Source organism: Camelus ferus, chromosome 1 (assembly GCF_009834535.1).
Source record: "Camelus ferus isolate YT-003-E chromosome 1, BCGSAC_Cfer_1.0, whole genome shotgun sequence".
NCBI classification, from domain to species: domain Eukaryota; kingdom Metazoa; phylum Chordata; class Mammalia; order Artiodactyla; family Camelidae; genus Camelus; species Camelus ferus.
This window is the reverse complement of record NC_045696.1, coordinates 5,349,694-5,365,835: the sequence shown is the minus strand read 5'-3', so window position 1 is coordinate 5,365,835 and position 16,142 is coordinate 5,349,694. Positions and strand designations below refer to the sequence as shown.

General features: G+C 49.0%; 1 protein-coding gene across 5 annotated transcripts in view; it reads left to right on the top strand.

The window, feature by feature from the left end:
- Positions 1–9,768, top strand: part of IGSF5 (immunoglobulin superfamily member 5) — a 40,064-nt gene extending 30,296 nt beyond the window's left edge. For 4 of the 5 annotated variants that reach the window (XM_032463131.1, XM_032463190.1, XM_014559902.2 and 1 more), the window contains 3 exons: positions 1,079–1,179; positions 2,450–2,523; positions 8,913–9,768. In XM_032463131.1, coding sequence (XP_032319022.1) covers positions 1,079–1,179; positions 2,450–2,523; positions 8,913–9,008 — 271 coding nt within the window. In that variant the 3' untranslated portion in view covers positions 9,009–9,768. Of the gene's footprint in view, positions 1–1,078; positions 1,180–1,604; positions 2,384–2,449; positions 2,524–8,912 lie in introns of those variants that run through there. The other variant, XM_032463071.1, reaches the window with a different exon arrangement.
- The last annotated feature ends 6,374 nt before the right edge of the window (positions 9,769–16,142 follow it).

The following is a 16,142-nucleotide window of genomic DNA, read 5'->3' as shown; positions in this document are numbered from 1 at the left end:
TGGTTTATTATTGCATAATCCCAAGTTCAGGGCGTGGACGTGATTTATTTTCCCATTTTACTTTCTAAGGGCATTTGGGGCCACGATGAACACTGCTGCACGAAGCAATCTAGTCCCTGTCTTTTGGTGACATGTCTGCCAGCATTAACTCCTGCTCTGTATCCTGTTGGGTGTAACCAATTAGTGAAAGTCGGGCCATGGGGTAGGGACGTGGTCAGTGCTAGGTGAGGCCGCCACGCAGTTTTCAAAGCAGGTGTAGCAGTTACACTTCTACCCGCAGCACGTGAGACTTCTCATCTACAATAATTCTCACAGTTGGCATGGAATTCCATTTCAGGGATGTCTCAGCATTTATTTCATGAGTCCCCTGTGGCTGGGCACCTGGCTTGTTTGCAATTTTTGTAACATAAGTAGCTCATGAATGAATCTTCTCTAGTGAATCTTTGCACATATCCTTGCTTATTTCTGTTGCTTATTATAATCAGTTCTTAGTAGTCAAATAAATATTTTAGATCTTTGGAAATCCATTGCCAAACTTCCTTCCCCTGGGAAGCTGCCATTTTTGCTTTATTTCAGGGGTTGGTATCCTTTTTTCTATAAAGGGGCAGATAGTAAATATTTTTGGTTTTTCAGGCCACGTGCTCTCTGTCCCAGCTCAACTCTGCTGCTGTAATAGGAAAGCAACCATAGACAAGATGGAAGCAGAAAGGTTCCAATAAAACTTTATTTACAAAAACAAATGGTGGGCCAGATCTGTGGGTCATAGCTGGCCAACCCTGCTCTATATGGTCACTGGTTTCTGAGAGCTGAGTACCGCCTGGGGACTGGACGCCATGCACCTATCATGATAAAATTCCATTTCTCCCTGCAGTGGGAGTGTGTGAGCAGACAGGCCGTCTACACAGCCATGTGGGGGGGCTGTTAGGGTCCAGCCTGACGCTGGCCACCCACCAGAGGCCAGCACCCGAGCTTCCACCTTGTGGAAAGTCCACCGTGGGAGAATGCTCTGGGTGGAGCAGGGTGATCAGGACATCTGTCGCTGATTAACATTTGGTTTTTTAAAATGGTCTAATTCTAGGAAATCTGCAAATGTGAAGACAAATAAAGAAACTTTTGAGACAAAGTTAAAAAGCGGAAATGAAAACTATGGCTACAGTTCCGATGAGCCAGGCACTGCCAGTGAGTGGGAATCGGGGGGGGGGCTGGGGGGAGGGGGGCAGAAAGATCTGGAAGGGTGCGTGTCGGGGGAGGGGCTGGCTCACCAAACACCGGCTTCTCAGGGCAGCTGCCTTACTTGGCTGTTGGTGGTCATTATTTTGGGGGTAATTTTTAGAAGAAGGAGAAATTCCAAAACTAGAAACACTCTAGGAGAAGGTAACAGTAAAAAATCTACCTATCTGCCTGACATTTAAAAGAAAGTGAGGTGGAAATCTAAGAGTTTTAAAAAATAATGTTCCAGTTTTTGTTTTTTTCATGCTTTTTCTTTAAAGGCGTCTACCTTAAAGTGTGTGAGGAGGACTTTTAATACATTTGAGGGTAACGTCCCCCAAATGTCAATGAAAATAGAAACTCAGCAAGAAATCTTTTCCTCTTCAACTTTACAGGCTGTTGGAGAATTCTGGAACCCTAAACCCGGCCTGGAAGCCTTTTTGCGGCACCCAAGTGTCTTACCTTTAGATGATGCAGTCATAACGGGGGAGGGGTGTCATATCGAAGCCACTGTCACTAGTGAGCAGCAGGGGTAGGATTTGAACCAAGAGCCTTTTGAAAGCAGAGAGAGAGAGTCTACAATGACTCCTTAGCAGTCGGGTAGGGAGACCAGCCCTAATGAGCTGCTAGCAAAACAAATTCCACGGGAAGACTCTTGGTTAACCGATTCTTGCCGAGAGGCCTGGAAACACTTTTTGCACTAAGCCTGGGACTGTCTTCTTGGTAGACCCTCTCTCCCCATCCTCCGGTGGGTGCCTTCCATGAGCGTTCCAAACTGTGTGCTTCAGACTCAAAAAATCCCACAGAGCATCAACAGTTTCCTTTGATAATCTGATCACAGCCTTTTGCAAAATTTCCCGTGGTAGAATATGTATTCATTAGTATTTTGAGTGATTAATCAAATAATTTTGCCCAAAATCATGGCCCAGACTGAACCTCTGGCTCCCTTCCCCCATTTCCCCCTGTGTTTATTTTCCTCCATCAACTGTTGAAACTATGGATTCATCTTGTCTCTGGATGAGACTAACAAGCCAAGAGAAGAATTGATTTCATTAGAAAGATAAAGTTCTAAAAGTATGTAACCTCAAGAAAACTTTAAAAGAAAACCTGTTTGTGGTTGAGGATGCTTTATGTCAGGGGAACTGCATAAAAGCGAACATATTTCTTTTTAAATCAAAATTGTTGTAATAGGTCATACGGTTTTCGGCACTTGCGACTCTCAGATCACTTTCTATTGCAGAGACGTCCTCTCTCCCTCCGAAGCCCGCGGAACCCGGCGTTCCCAAACAACACGGTGGCAGGCAGCCTCAGCAGGTGATTCAGACCGTCCTTCCCCATTTCGGGTTTTTCCTTTTTGCTGTTTAAAAGCCCCTGCCTTGTGGTAGGTGATTATAACACGGTGCTTGTTTTATGTTCGTGATGGAAGAATGTGGCCTTTGCTCACCTCCAAGTCACCTGCCAGCATGGAGGGAACGGGGCCAGGACACGTAGCATCTCTCCCTTTGTAGCGGTGTTTTTTTTTTTGGCGGGGGTGGGCTAGTAGTCTTGTGGTGTCTGTTTGACGTCCACACAGAGGTGTGGAGTGTGCAGGTGGGTGTGTGAGTCTGGGGTCCCAGGCTGAGGCTCAGTCACAGATATTGCTGTGGTTGACGCAACTTTTCTTGGGCGCCATCCTTCCACGGGACATTAACATAAAGCAAATAGTCAGCTGGGACCCGTGAGGACCCAGGACATTCATTTTCTGACAGGAAGTCAGTACTGGTTGTCAGTCATGAGTGAATCAGAGTTCATATGCAGAACATACGACTCTACATTCAGACGCCACATTAAGCAGATGTACGTGCAGCCAGGACTGCTTTGTGGCCTGTGCCGACGCAGCCTCAGAGGAGAGGCACTTGGATGCCATTCTGCGGTAGTGTCCCCATACGCAGGGATGTTCTCCCGTTTAATTTTGGGGAAAGCCAGGCTCTCAGACTGTGGTTCCAGCAGCTCAGTGGGTTACACGCCCTTGGCTTCGTTCTGCCTCAGACTCGCCTCGGGCCCGCGGTGCTGCCCGGCCGAGCGGGGGCCTTGGCGGCCCCACCCCTCCTTCCCGGCGCAGGGATTCATGTGCGTTTCCAGAAAGCTCCAGGCCGTAGTGTCCCTCCCTGCAGCTGGGCTTCAGCTCCGTACATCCATCTTGCCAGTGGTGTGTGCCTCCCAGGCCTCTGGGAGGAAGGGGAGCTTTGATGGACGCTCAGCCCTGCGTCGGGAGGAACTAAATGATGCTATTAGTGGCAACCCAGGTAGCCAGGCACCAAGACATATGAAGGGTCCTTGGCACAAAAGCAGTTGGGCCTACGTGATGAATCGTCAGCTTCCGGGACGAGTCAAGCTACTTCCTCAGGCCCCGCAGCAGGCCAACAGAGAGAGAAAATTCTTCCCATCAAGGCACATGTATCATCCGGCTGTGGAGATGGCAACCATCTTTCCTTCGAAGGGCCCATCTCTTGACTGAGAGGCGGTGGGTAGAAGGGAGTAATTGCCTGGCTGTGAAGGATGTTTCCTGTCCAGGTTCTACCTCCCGACCTGAGTGGGGGCTGTGGACTGATGTAAGGGGTTCTCTAGTGCCCCCTCACCCCTCCAAAAGTTGTCACCCCAAGAGCACATATAAGCCAATTGTTATTTCCGTGGCCTTTCTGTGGTTACCTTTTCAGCTGTGTGTCTTTCCACCAGACAAGCCACAGTGCTCGGGTCTGGGGTGATTCCGAAGTGGGTCATGTCAGATGGCTCCCCTCAACGTGAATGCGGAAAACCGGTAGCTCTCCATGCTTGCAGACACAGGAACGGGGGGGGGGGGGACGTCTGGGGCTCTGAATAGATGCTTCCTAAGCTTGAAGTGCTGCTTTGAAGCTGTGCCGGGTGAGAAATTTAAGAAGTTTCTGCTACTGAAACATGTAGCCGGTTAAATCATCTGTTGGTGGAAAAAGAACAGTGGCCACTGAGATGCTGGGCCCTGGGGGCTGGTCACACACACCTGTGCATCTTGAATTGTTTGTCCGGCTTCTAGGGGAGCTGGGCATCTCGGCCAGAGCAGCAGGGACCCTCAGAAACAGAGGATGCAAAGAGGATGGACTCTTCCGGTCTGAGCTAGAAACTGATGAAAGATTTTTGAAGAGCTGGAGTTTTCTCAGTGCGGGAACTTAGGACAAGCACATTTCTGAAGAGAACGGTCTTTGATCATTAAGCCAAGGGTTCCTGGGGGGATGGGCCCTGGCACTGCCTCCGGGATGCCCATTTGGAACCCGGATGTGAGGCACCGCCAGCGGGCTGTGCTTCCCTGGAGGCACTTAAGGGAGGGAGGGGGCAGGATGGGGGTAGCGGAGAGGGCTGGGATTTCAGGAGCTCCCTTCTGCGTCTTCAGTCCAAAGAAGACCTAGTCCTGTGTGTGGTCAGCTGCCACGTCTCGCAGCCACAGCTTGTAGACGCCGATCACCTTGACCCTGAGCCAGAGGCTCCTTGAGCACTTGCCAAGGCCAGGCATGCAGCCAGCCTGGTCTGTGTGGCCGCACCCCTGCTGTGCCGGCCACGCATGTGGGCCTCAGGGGCCGGTGGGCCTCCTGCCCAAGGAGCTGGCTCCTCAGCGTTCGGGATTGTTGACTCCAGATTACACAGTTTTGCAGAAAGTCTGCCCTAGGCTGGGGGCCTGAAAAGCCCGTAGGTTAAACCGAGAGATCTCCAGCCTTGAGTCAGCCTGCAGCAAGGACGTGGCCTGGCCTCCAGCTGTGGAGCTGGTGTGTCAGAAGGCGCGTCCCATCTGCCGAGACAGGGTGTGTCCGGCAGCACAGAGGCTCCGGCCCGGCGTGGACAGGTCTCAGAGCAGGGGGTCCTGGCTTCGGCTCACATATGCGTGTCCTCTGCATGCTGCCCCCTCACCTGCTCAGCCGGTGTCTTATCTGCCCTGAGCATTTTCAAGAGGTCTTACGTAGTGGACGGCCACTGACCACACGCGGTCTAGCACGGCCTTACTGGGCGCTCGTGACACAGTCATTCCTTCCGGTGGAGAGTGTCCCCAGCACCCAGCAGTTGTGGTGTCACAAGCAAGCCAACACCAGGAGTGCGTGTGCCAGGGGACTGATCATCACAGTGCTGTCACGATGAGAAGTGTGACTTGACCGGCGTCGACGAATATGCAACGTTATACTTTGGATCATTGGAGAAGAGTGAATAATTCCACATCAGAGTGTCATTTTACTCCTCTGTGGTCTTGGTCACTTTGGTTTCTTCAAGGCTGTCTTGTTCAAACAGGAGCCACGGCCGGGGCAGCCTGAAGGGCCAGGGCCTGCGTACCGGCTGAAGTAAACGACCTGGCCTTCGGGATGCCCAGATTCCGGGTCCTCACCTCCGGGCCTCCTGGCTCAGTAGAGCTGGGCTGGCCTGAGCGTCTTTGTGTTTTAGAACCACTTGGGGGCTGGGGTTCTGACACGTGGCTAGATGTAAGGGTTACTGGCTACCTTACCGTAAGGTGGAAGTGGGGCTTGCAGGAGGGGAGAGTGGGGCGTTGCCAAGATCAACTTGCGTACTTTGTAATTTCACCCCACCCAATACTTAGGATTTGCTCAGAGTCCAAGGCGTTTATGATAGCTGTGCTAACAAACTCCACTGGGCAGGGGCTGTCCCGGAGCCTCCCGGGGGTCGAGGGTACCTGTGCTCTTGCTGCAATCACGTGGCCTCCCCTACAAGGAGCGGAGGGTGCAGACACGGAGCCCTTCAGTCTGTGACCACGCCTGCTCAGGGCTGAGCCCAGGCGCCAAGGAGCAGGGCGTTTTCTGGGTCACTCTCAGCCTCACCTTCAGTCCCACGCAGAGCTCCACACATCTGTGTCTGCAACCCCAGGCTTCAGTGAGCTTCCACACGCTGTGTTTTCATCACGCACTGCCAAGCAGGATTGTAATTACATCTTACACCCAACAGTTACTAAAACAGGAGACTGGAATCTTAAGACTGTAGGAGGGGGCAGAACCCCCACCCGTCGCGGCACTGGCCTCCCACAGCTCTTGCTCCTACGACATCCTTCCGATTAGTCCAGAATGCCCGAGGCCCACACTGCCACGGGGGAGGTCAGGGTGAGATGTCGTGGGGGACTTTTTTTTTTTTCACATCTCCAGTTGTCTCTTGATGCTTTCAGTGCTGATGGTCCTTGGAAAACTTCAGAAGGGCTGAGGTCTCAGCTCAGGGACAGTGTCACTGGGGACCGGCTGGAGGCTGGAGGCTGGCCCCACCGAAGGCCAGGCACTGTGATCACAAGCTACAGGGAGGCTGTGGCAGATGCAGGTCAGGTCAACTGGGAGTCGATGGCTCGTGAACTATGGTAGGAAGGCGGCCCCTGCCGGCTGCCCGGCGTTCCCTCCCATGGTCATCCCCACCCCTCAGCCCCCAGCCCTGCGGGGTCTCCCCCGAACGTGGGCTCTTTATCAGAGGCGGAGATGGGGAGTCCTTGTTCCTGCCAACAACTGGTGGAAACGGCAGGTGCGTTTCCTGCATCCTGGATCCCAAAGGACGCTTGCTCAGAGGGCAGGTGCATCTAGTGCCTGTGAATGCCTCCATCTCGGTGCCTGGTGGCTGAGCAGTGGTTCTCAGGACAGAGAAGCGCTTCGAGTGCTTGTTAAAATACTGGCTCCTGAGCCTCGTCTGGACTTTCTGGGGCAGAATTTCTGGGAGACAGAGCTGAAGAGTGAGTATTTTTTACCACGTTCCCCAGTCAATCGTCTGGGGAAATTTTTTGTGGCTCAGTGTGAAAACAAAACAGATGTGCCCTGCATTGTTTCTCAGGGAAAGTCACCCCGGGGTTCTGGAGGTTTTCTTAAGACTGGAGTGACCTGTGTTTATGACCCCACTGCACCAAGATTTCCTCAAAACACAGAGAATTTGAGATGCTTGTATGCAGCTGTGATGAGGGTCAGGTGGACGAGTCTCGGCATGGAAATACTCCAGAACCAGGCGGCACCGTGGCTGGGGGACACTTAAAATCTCCCATGTGTTTTAGGGGGATCCTAAGGTGCAGTGCATTCAATGTGAATGAAAGAAAGAGGATTTTAGGCTATGGAGACCCCAGTCATGCACTAACTTGTAGGAAGGATCAGAAGGTTAAAAAAAGAGACTGATTTTCAAAACTGACATAAACCAAAATAGAACCCTTTATTTTAACCGATTATTTTTCTTCTGAAAATAATCTACAGTGAAGATATATACCTCTGACATTATTTTCCAGACAAGAGTTTCTGTTGGTGAAGTATAGTTAACGCAGGTTTAACTGTTCATGAAACATGTTAGTGCAAAACCAATAAGTAAAATCAGAAATTCTTCCTAAAAACAACAGTTCGTGGGAAAGGAAGGTGCCTTTTATTTTTATATGAAGCCATGGGGTTTGCCAATGTTTCACATTTTGAGGAATGCTTAAAACAAACAATCCTTCTTTTCCTCTTCTTGACTCACTGTCAGTCAATTTTTCTGGTTATTTCAGGCCATTCTGTGTCTTTTCTCTTGAGTCTGTTAGTTTTAGGGGGGAGAGCTTGGGAACAACTTGAAACCTGGAGATCACGTCTTCCCCCCTCATCTCTCCCCTTTTGAGATCAACTGAAATGAACTCGATAAATTTACAAAACGACAATGGCTCATGCAACCGTGTAGTGGGAACACAAGGCATATGACAGCAAAAATCCCAGACGTCATCACAGCAGGAGCACCACCTCGCAGCGCGAGGCTGAGGCAGCCCCGCAATCCCCCACAAGGGAAGGTCATCCCGGGGTCCTCCTTGTGTGATCGGGGGTCAGTGAATTAAGACCATGAGCCAGAGTGATTCCATCCCCAAGGCTCACTGACACTCTGCGGTGGTGTAAATAATTTAGGAGGCCCAGTTACATTATTGAAGATGTTAAATGCGGCTACGGTGCCCAGGAATCTGAACTGGCGTTGTCAGGACCGGCAGGGAAATGTGCTGCGTGTGTGTGGTTAAGGCAGTCCTCTCCCCCTGGCCCTGTGCCTCCGAGGAGGGAGTGGTCTGCGTGGGTCTCATTTCAGAATGAGAAGGACAAAGACTGCCTGCCTGCCTCCTGGAGGGGAGCCAGGACCCCACACTGTCCGAGGACACATGGGTCATCTACATGGAGTCAGTTCTTTAATTTTGCCTCTTTCCTTTAAAAAGAGTGTGTGTTATTTAAAGAAGGTTGGACAACAAGGACCTACAGTACAGCACAGGGAACTATAATCAATTTCTTGTAATCAGCTGTAATGGAAAAAATCCTGAAAAAAATATGTATGTATATGTATAACTGGACGTCTTTGCTGTACACCTGAAACTAACATTGCAAACTGACTGCACTTCAATCAGAAATATTAAAGAAGGTTAGAGATATTTGACATTTTCATACAATAGTGAGAATTTCCATAGGAATATTGAAAAAACAAAACAAAACACTGAATCTTTGCCATTAATTTGCCTTCACACACACACTGGATTCTTTGAATGAGATAGTTTTTTAGGCCCTGAACTCGAGAAACGTCTACAATGTGTGTTACTGAAAATAATAAAAGAAACACGTGTTAACATTCGTGTTCTGCTCTGTCCCTCATTTTATCTCATCGGACGAGTGGAGCCTCTTTCTCAAACACGCCCTTTACGGTGATCTCGACCACTAAACCCACCCTGTTCTCTCTGTCACCAGGGACCTGATGACCGCCGGCCGGCCCCAGCAAGTCCCCCACAGGTCTCCGTTTACTTGGGCAGTCCTAAGAAGGTCAGGAATGTGACTTTGGTATAGCACAGACGTCCCTTTGTCTCCACAAGGCACTTGGTGGACGACCTACGTCACGATGATGCCATCACTGCTCACGATGATGTCACTGTGCTCACAGTGACGTCACCATTGCTCTCCTGAAGTCCTCAGGCTGGGCTCCAGCTTTGCCAGCATGACCCGGAAGACACGATATTGCTTGGCATCATCAGAACGGATATGTTATAGCGAGAGAAGGAATCTATTTTCCCAGCTTCCAAAGCGGGATGTGACTTTTAAAATGTTTCAAGATTTCAGTGAATTCCATAGTGACTAAGTCAAAGCCGCACATTCATCATGACAGTGATCCTCATCACGCAACACTCCTGCTTGCTCATCCGACGGATGGTAGCTAAGTCTATATCCCACCATGACGTTTAAGAAGTTTTTGTTACCTTAAATTGTATGAAGATGATATTTATGTATCTTTAATATATAGATATTATTGCATATTGTCTGTGAAAAAAGAGGATAAAAATTAGAATGAACAAGGAGTCTAAAATTTCCCAGAAAACCAGAACTCACAGGTTATAAATAATATTACATTCTAAAGCTGACGTTCACCTTGCGAGATGCCTTGTTATTGGATATTTATACGAAGACATCATTTTTACCTGCTTCCTCGTCAGTCGTGCGCCCGTGTGCTGGAATGAGTTAGGTGTGGGTTATTCTTTGTGGGGGATGTCCCTCGAACCATGGAAAAACTGGCAATGGGCAATATAGTCTTTCATAAATAAAAGCCACCACAAAAGTTGTACTGCTTTTCTGAACTCTTTACTCTTTAGCTGGTAGTTAAAGCATCATAGGGTTTAGGAATCAAGCATTTTCCAAAAAACAAAACAGGAGACTTCCATACATTTTTTTTCTTTTTTCATGTGGAGATTCTCAGTGCATTTCACTGCACACCCCATCATTTCACATTTAACCTGGAGGCTGGGCGATTATTTGGCTGAGGTCCTTGCAGGTTGGTACAGATTTCTCTGATGGTGAGTAATTAGGAACTTCTCTGAACCCTCCATCACCCCCAAGCCCAACCATGCCATTGCCAAAGTAGAATTTGACTTTTAAATAGTGTTAAGACATTAGTGAATTCCTTAAAATTACCTAGCAAAAGACACAAATTCATCGTTTTGATGTTTCTTACCACTCAACACTCCCGGGTGCTAATCCATGGTTAGAGCAGTCTCTACAGGCAGACCTCGGAGATGCTGCAGGCTCAGTCCCAGATCGCAGCAACAGAGCAAGTCACATGAATTGTTCTGGTTTCCCAGTGCCTGTGAAAGCGGTGTGTACACTACACCATAGTCTATTAAATGTGCAACAGCATTATGTCTAAAAAACAATGCACATATATTAATTTAAAAATATTTTATTGCTAAAGAATGCTCACCATCATCTGAGGCTTCAGTGAGTCACAATCTTTTTGCAATAGTCACATCAAAGATGACTGGTCACAGATCGCCATAATAAATATAATAATAATAATGAAAAAGTTTGAAATATTGTGAGAATTACCAAAAAATGACACAGAGACTGGAAGTTAGCAAATGCTGTTGGGAAAATGGCACCCACAGACTTGCGCTGGGCTGTCACAAACCTTCAATTTGAAAATAATGCAGTATTTATGACACACAATAAAACAGAGCACAATAAATTGAGGTATGCCCATATATTATAATGATTTGTAAATTTTTTTTTAGCTTTAATCATATCAGCCCCTACCCTGGACTCCCTCTTATGAATCAACAACTAAATCAGGGATATTTATAATCTACTGCACAACACGGGGCTGTGTTGTCTTGTATCTGTTCTGATTGGCTGGTTCCCATACAGTATCCATTCTGATTGGTTGGTGCCCATACACTATCCATTCTGATTGGTTGGTGCCCATACACTATCGGTTCTGAGTGGATGGTGCTCCTGCCTTACAGGTTGTCCAATATTTTGAACATCACCACTTAGAGGATCTTGAAAAATAAAATCATCTCTTCTAAGACTGTGTCCCTGATGTGAGGGAACTGGTCACGTATTTTCTTTAGAGAAGAACTAAAAATGCAAAGCTTCAAAAACTGGTGACTATTGCTACATCCTTTTCCTATGAGTCCTTTTTATGGGAAAAATTGCCAATTCAACTGCTTAAAAATGAGACTCTTGTTTATTATAATGACTTCTTTACTCCCTGTCAACATGATTCTGTCTCCTGCCACCATCCTCAAATGGATACAAGTCAAGGAGGAAGATCAGAAACTCTAAGGACCCTTCAAGCAGAGCTGTTTGATGAGCGACCTCCATATTTTTTGCTTCATAGTTTACTCTCCTTAAATTGCCACAGAACCCGGATCCCAAGACAAGGCAAATGTCACGTCATTTATGCCTTTTGTAACCTTTACAGAAGCTGGCATTCAGTAGGCATTGAGTAAATATTGATCTCAAACAGGTTAATATTGAGAAAGACAGTATATTGAAGTATAATGAATATTTGCCATCTGCCTGCTGTAAGAATCATATTCCCGTGGGGTTATTTTAGGAGTCGGTGGGGGCGGGGGGGTATTGCATGTAAAATATAATTGAACTTAAAGTTTTAAACTCTGGAGAACAATGCCAGATGATATTTGTTGAAATTTCTCCAACTTGCTATGGGCTCAGTGAATCCGTCTATGTGATTTTTTCATTCTCCCAACTCTGGGAAGTTCTCCAGTGTCACTAGTAAACAGGTTCTTAATAGTAGCTTATTCCACAAACAAGTTTTCTCGAAAGGACCCCCAGCCAGATTCTATTTCACAAGAGGGATGTATATTTTGTGAATAGAACTACCTAGAGTTGCGCTGTTCAAAACCCTAGGCACATGCAGCTATTTGCACGTAAATTATTTGAAATTAAATAAAATAGAAGATTAATTTCCTCCATCCCACTGGCTACACATCAAGTGTGCAGTAGCCACGTGTGGCTAGTGTTTACTGTATTGGCCATGCAGATGACAGGTTTCATTGCTGCAGGAAGTTTTATTGGACCGTGCTGACCTAGAGCCAGCTCCTCGGAAATGACCTTGGCGTGTCCAGGATGGGCCCTTTTACACAAACACGTAATCCGTGTTTTCTCTCAGGGTTACGTCTGTGTACTTGCCAGTTTCTATTTAGGAGTCCTGCAAACCCCAAGGCAGCTCTCAGCTGATAATGGGATTTCACTGATGTGGTGGATTCATCGCTCACTCCGGCGATGTGGAGAGCTGAAGCAGGCTCAGGGGCTGGGGTGAGAGGGGTCGAAATGTCATGGCCAAGGGCATTTCTCAGAAAGATAGATGTGACTCTCTGCTCATGAATGGCCAGTGAAGCTAAGATAAATTAAACAGATTCCTCAGAGTCTCAGTCATAACATCCTACCCAGAGGGACCCCATCTGCCCATCTTTCCAGGGATCTTTGACCTTGGTTATGCGGTCACATTGCAAACCTACCCCATGAAGTCAGGGATTTTCCAGAGTTTACTTAGAGTAGGACTCACTTGAAAATGCCAACATATTGAAGATGATCGGAGCTCAAACAGATGCACCTCCTTTGCCATGTGCGGTCCTGATCTGGGAAAACCATTAGGGACGTTAAAGTTGTATTGCTAGTTCCTAGGCAGCGATGACCTAAAGGTGAGTGGATTTTGCCAAGCATCCGGGAGATGCTGTGTCAGCATCCGAACCTACCACTTAAGTGAGTAAAATGTCTCTGGATAAGAACGCCGTGTCCTGTGAGGAGCGGGAGTGTAGTCCTTTCTGGGGAACAGATAAGGATGCAGAGCTCAGAGATGAGAGAAGTCAGTGAGGGGCTGGAAGGAAGGGTTCAGGGGTGTGTAGGAGGGGATGGAAGGCGGTCTGGCATGCCTGAGGCAGGACCCGTGGGCCTGGGGGGCTGTTATGCTCCACAGGGCTCACAAGGCAGGGAGAGGAGGGCAGCCCTGGATGGAGAGGGCCCCTGCCAGTCGCTGGGGCACAGGTAGAGGGACACAGCCAAGTCGTGGAAGGGAGTCAGGCGACAAAGCCTCCGTCTCCTCACTTTCTTGCTCCCTGTCCCCAACCAGAGCCAGGGGTCCAGGTTGCCCACTGATACCATCGGGCTGGAGGAGGGTGACACACGGATGGGGAGAGGAGGCAGTGACACCCAGCCAGGAGGACGTGGATGTTTAGGAAATAGAAATCAGGGCCTCGAGAATGCGCCTGTGACGTCATGGGGAGGACGATGTGTCAGAAGGGTTCCACTTCTTCCTCTCCTTGGGATGAATCCATTTACCAAAAGAGGACACACGTGGGGGGAAAGGAATCTGGCGGCATTGAACTTGAGTGGGTCACGGCTCTGGTGACACATCGGTAGAACAGAGGGATTGAGTGCACCCCCATCCTACCTTCATGGAGATGTTCACACACACCCACACACACACCTGTGCCCTGTCCTCATCGGACACGGCCCGGCTTTTGGGACCGGGGCTGCCCCCCTGACTGCATTCAGGCCTCCCTCACTCCTGCAGCGTTTGGAGGGAGCCACGCTCCCCTGCAGATAGTAAATATTTAATTCTCATCTCACCCAGCTTGGAAATCATGCGGCAGACCATGACCTCGGGGAGACTCACTTTTCAGCGTTTACGAAGTAGGGGCTCCAGCCTCTCGGCCTGGAAGTGGGCAAACCCGAGGCAGCGGGCTGGGGCCCGAGCAGAAGAAGCCCCGCGTTGTCTTCTGTCTCTTGTTGAGTAAGACGTGTTATCTCTAAAAACGCAATGAGACTCTGAAGGGGCCGGTGGGACAATGTGTGAGAATCGTTGCTCAGCCAGTGGCTTCAGACGGAGAGATTCATGCCTGTCCTTGTAATCCACCTGGGTTGATAAAGCAGAAAATTTATAAGACTCCAGAAAAGTCTCTGGGGAGACACGTAGAACAGAAGGTGTGGATTTTATTCCTCCTCGGAAGCCTGAAGGATGTATGGTATTTCCTGGGGTAACAGTCTGGGAATTCAGTCACACTGGGCTTCACTTTCATGGCTAACACGGTCTCAGGGAGTTCAAATAATGGCGCGTGTTGTCTCAATCAGAAACAGATTTTAGAAACCGCAGTTGATCTAGTTTCTTTTTTTCTTTCCCTCAGAAAGTACACACTGGACTGGGTTAAGTGCAGTGTAGTCAGTGTCAAGCCTTGTATAGCGGCAGGAGCATCTTCACAGCTGTGTGTGTGTGTGTGCGCGTGCCTGTATACACGTGTGTGTGTGGTATGTATACACGTGTGTGTGCACACGAGTGTGTCAAGGGCCAGGGAAGGGGAGAGACGCTGGAATAAGTCATCCATTCTGCAGGCACTTAGCCACCCGTGCGGCCCTGGGGGCGGGGTCCCGGCTTCTGCAGGGCGCCTGCGCCACGGGGGGCTGGCGAGCTGAGGGAAAGGCAGGGGTCCCGGGCGTTCCTCCTGGGTCCAGGTCTGCGGGGCTGCTGGCCAGCTTCACCTCACGTCCCGCTCTTGTGCCGACGGTGTGTCTGCAGGGGCCGCGCACACCGTGGACATCACAGCTTCCCTCCCAGACCCTGGTTAGTGACTCTTTTCTGACCCTGTGAGCCTCCCCTTCTGGGCCTTTTCCTCCCCACCATCTCCTACGCTGTGGGAGGTGGGATCCAATAACGAATCCCTTATTCCCTGTCACTCAGAGCCTGGCGGGACTCTGACTCCCTCCCTGCTGGGCTAATGCCTCGACTGTATTACCACGTTGCCTTCGACGTCTCCTTCACTGTACTAATGATGTGCCTATGTAATCAATCACCGATTGCCTGCTTTCCCATTAAATTCCTCTAAGGTGGGCAGGCTTCACATCTGCCTGCTCCCCCGTGGCCCTGGCGCTGCTCCCATCAGGGCAGGGGTGTTTCGTGCGGTCGATAAATGCTTGCGGAATGAACGATTTATTCCAGAAGCAGCTTGGGGACATGGAAATGGGTTTTGCTCTTAGGCGATGGTTACCATTGTTTTCAGAACCTCCAGGCTGTCGAGGCCTGTTGGGTAACGTGTGTCAGAAGCCACTCTCCCCTCGTTGGCCCACCTGGTCCCACAGCATCTCCAGCAAAAGGGGCACAAGCACCCACCTGCAGCTGAAAGACACACCTTTAAGGTGACCATGAGGATTTGTTTGGTCTGGGGGAGCTGTTGTAGAGTTGGATTTTCCCTTGCAGAGGACACAGCCTGAAAACGAGCCATCGGGCTTGCAACCAACTTGCTGTGTGACCGTGGGCACGTTGCCTGACTTGTCCGAGCCACGGGCTCTTTGGTCAAAGGTGTGGCCCTTCCTCTGATGCACGTGTGATCCTTGAACTTCTTAGTGATTGACACGTGCTGGTGACTTTCAGTTGCGGGCGAGTTCCTAGATGCCCTGCCAGACTTGGGAGAAGCCACAAAACTTTCACCTGTCCCGTCAGGCGTCTATATAAGTGATAAATCTGTTTATCTGAGCCTATTTTTCACTATACATATTTCACAATAAATAAAAACATAGCATGTTTATCATGCGTGGAAATTACACTGAACTTTCCATGAAGGCAGCTACCCTGCAAATCAAGCAAAGATTAAAGTTGGTTTTGGGAGGAGCTTGCTCAAGAGTTGTTTGCCATTTTGGAAATCTGCACCACTAGGAGCACCGCCGCCGGCAGTGTCCGAGTTGCTAACACGATGCACAGGGGCCCGTCTGGGTGATAGTGGCTGCATCCCTGCATCCCTGGTGAGTCTAGGCTGGAGGCAGGAACTTCAGTACTTCCCGTCTTCTGGTGTGTCCCGTTGAGCGTTACACTTGCTGTCCTGTGAATCCTTTCATACCTCCTGTATCTCACATAGTGGGCGTTATGTTGGAGGTTTTCATCCTGAAATATAAATAAGTTATGTGATCTATGACTTCGATTTCAAAAAAGCAAAATGGGCATTGCAAAAGAATTGTGACTCCTATGGCACTGCATTTGAAAGCGTAAGAGACTTTAGACTATCTGTGTGTGAATATCCTTTTAAATTTAAAATATCTCTGCATTTCTCACCTTCCACAGCGTCACATGTGGCTTCTGAAGGAGGTTTGGTGAAGGAAAAAGAGAGGTTTTCCCCTGATTGTTTAGATTGGTTTAAGTAA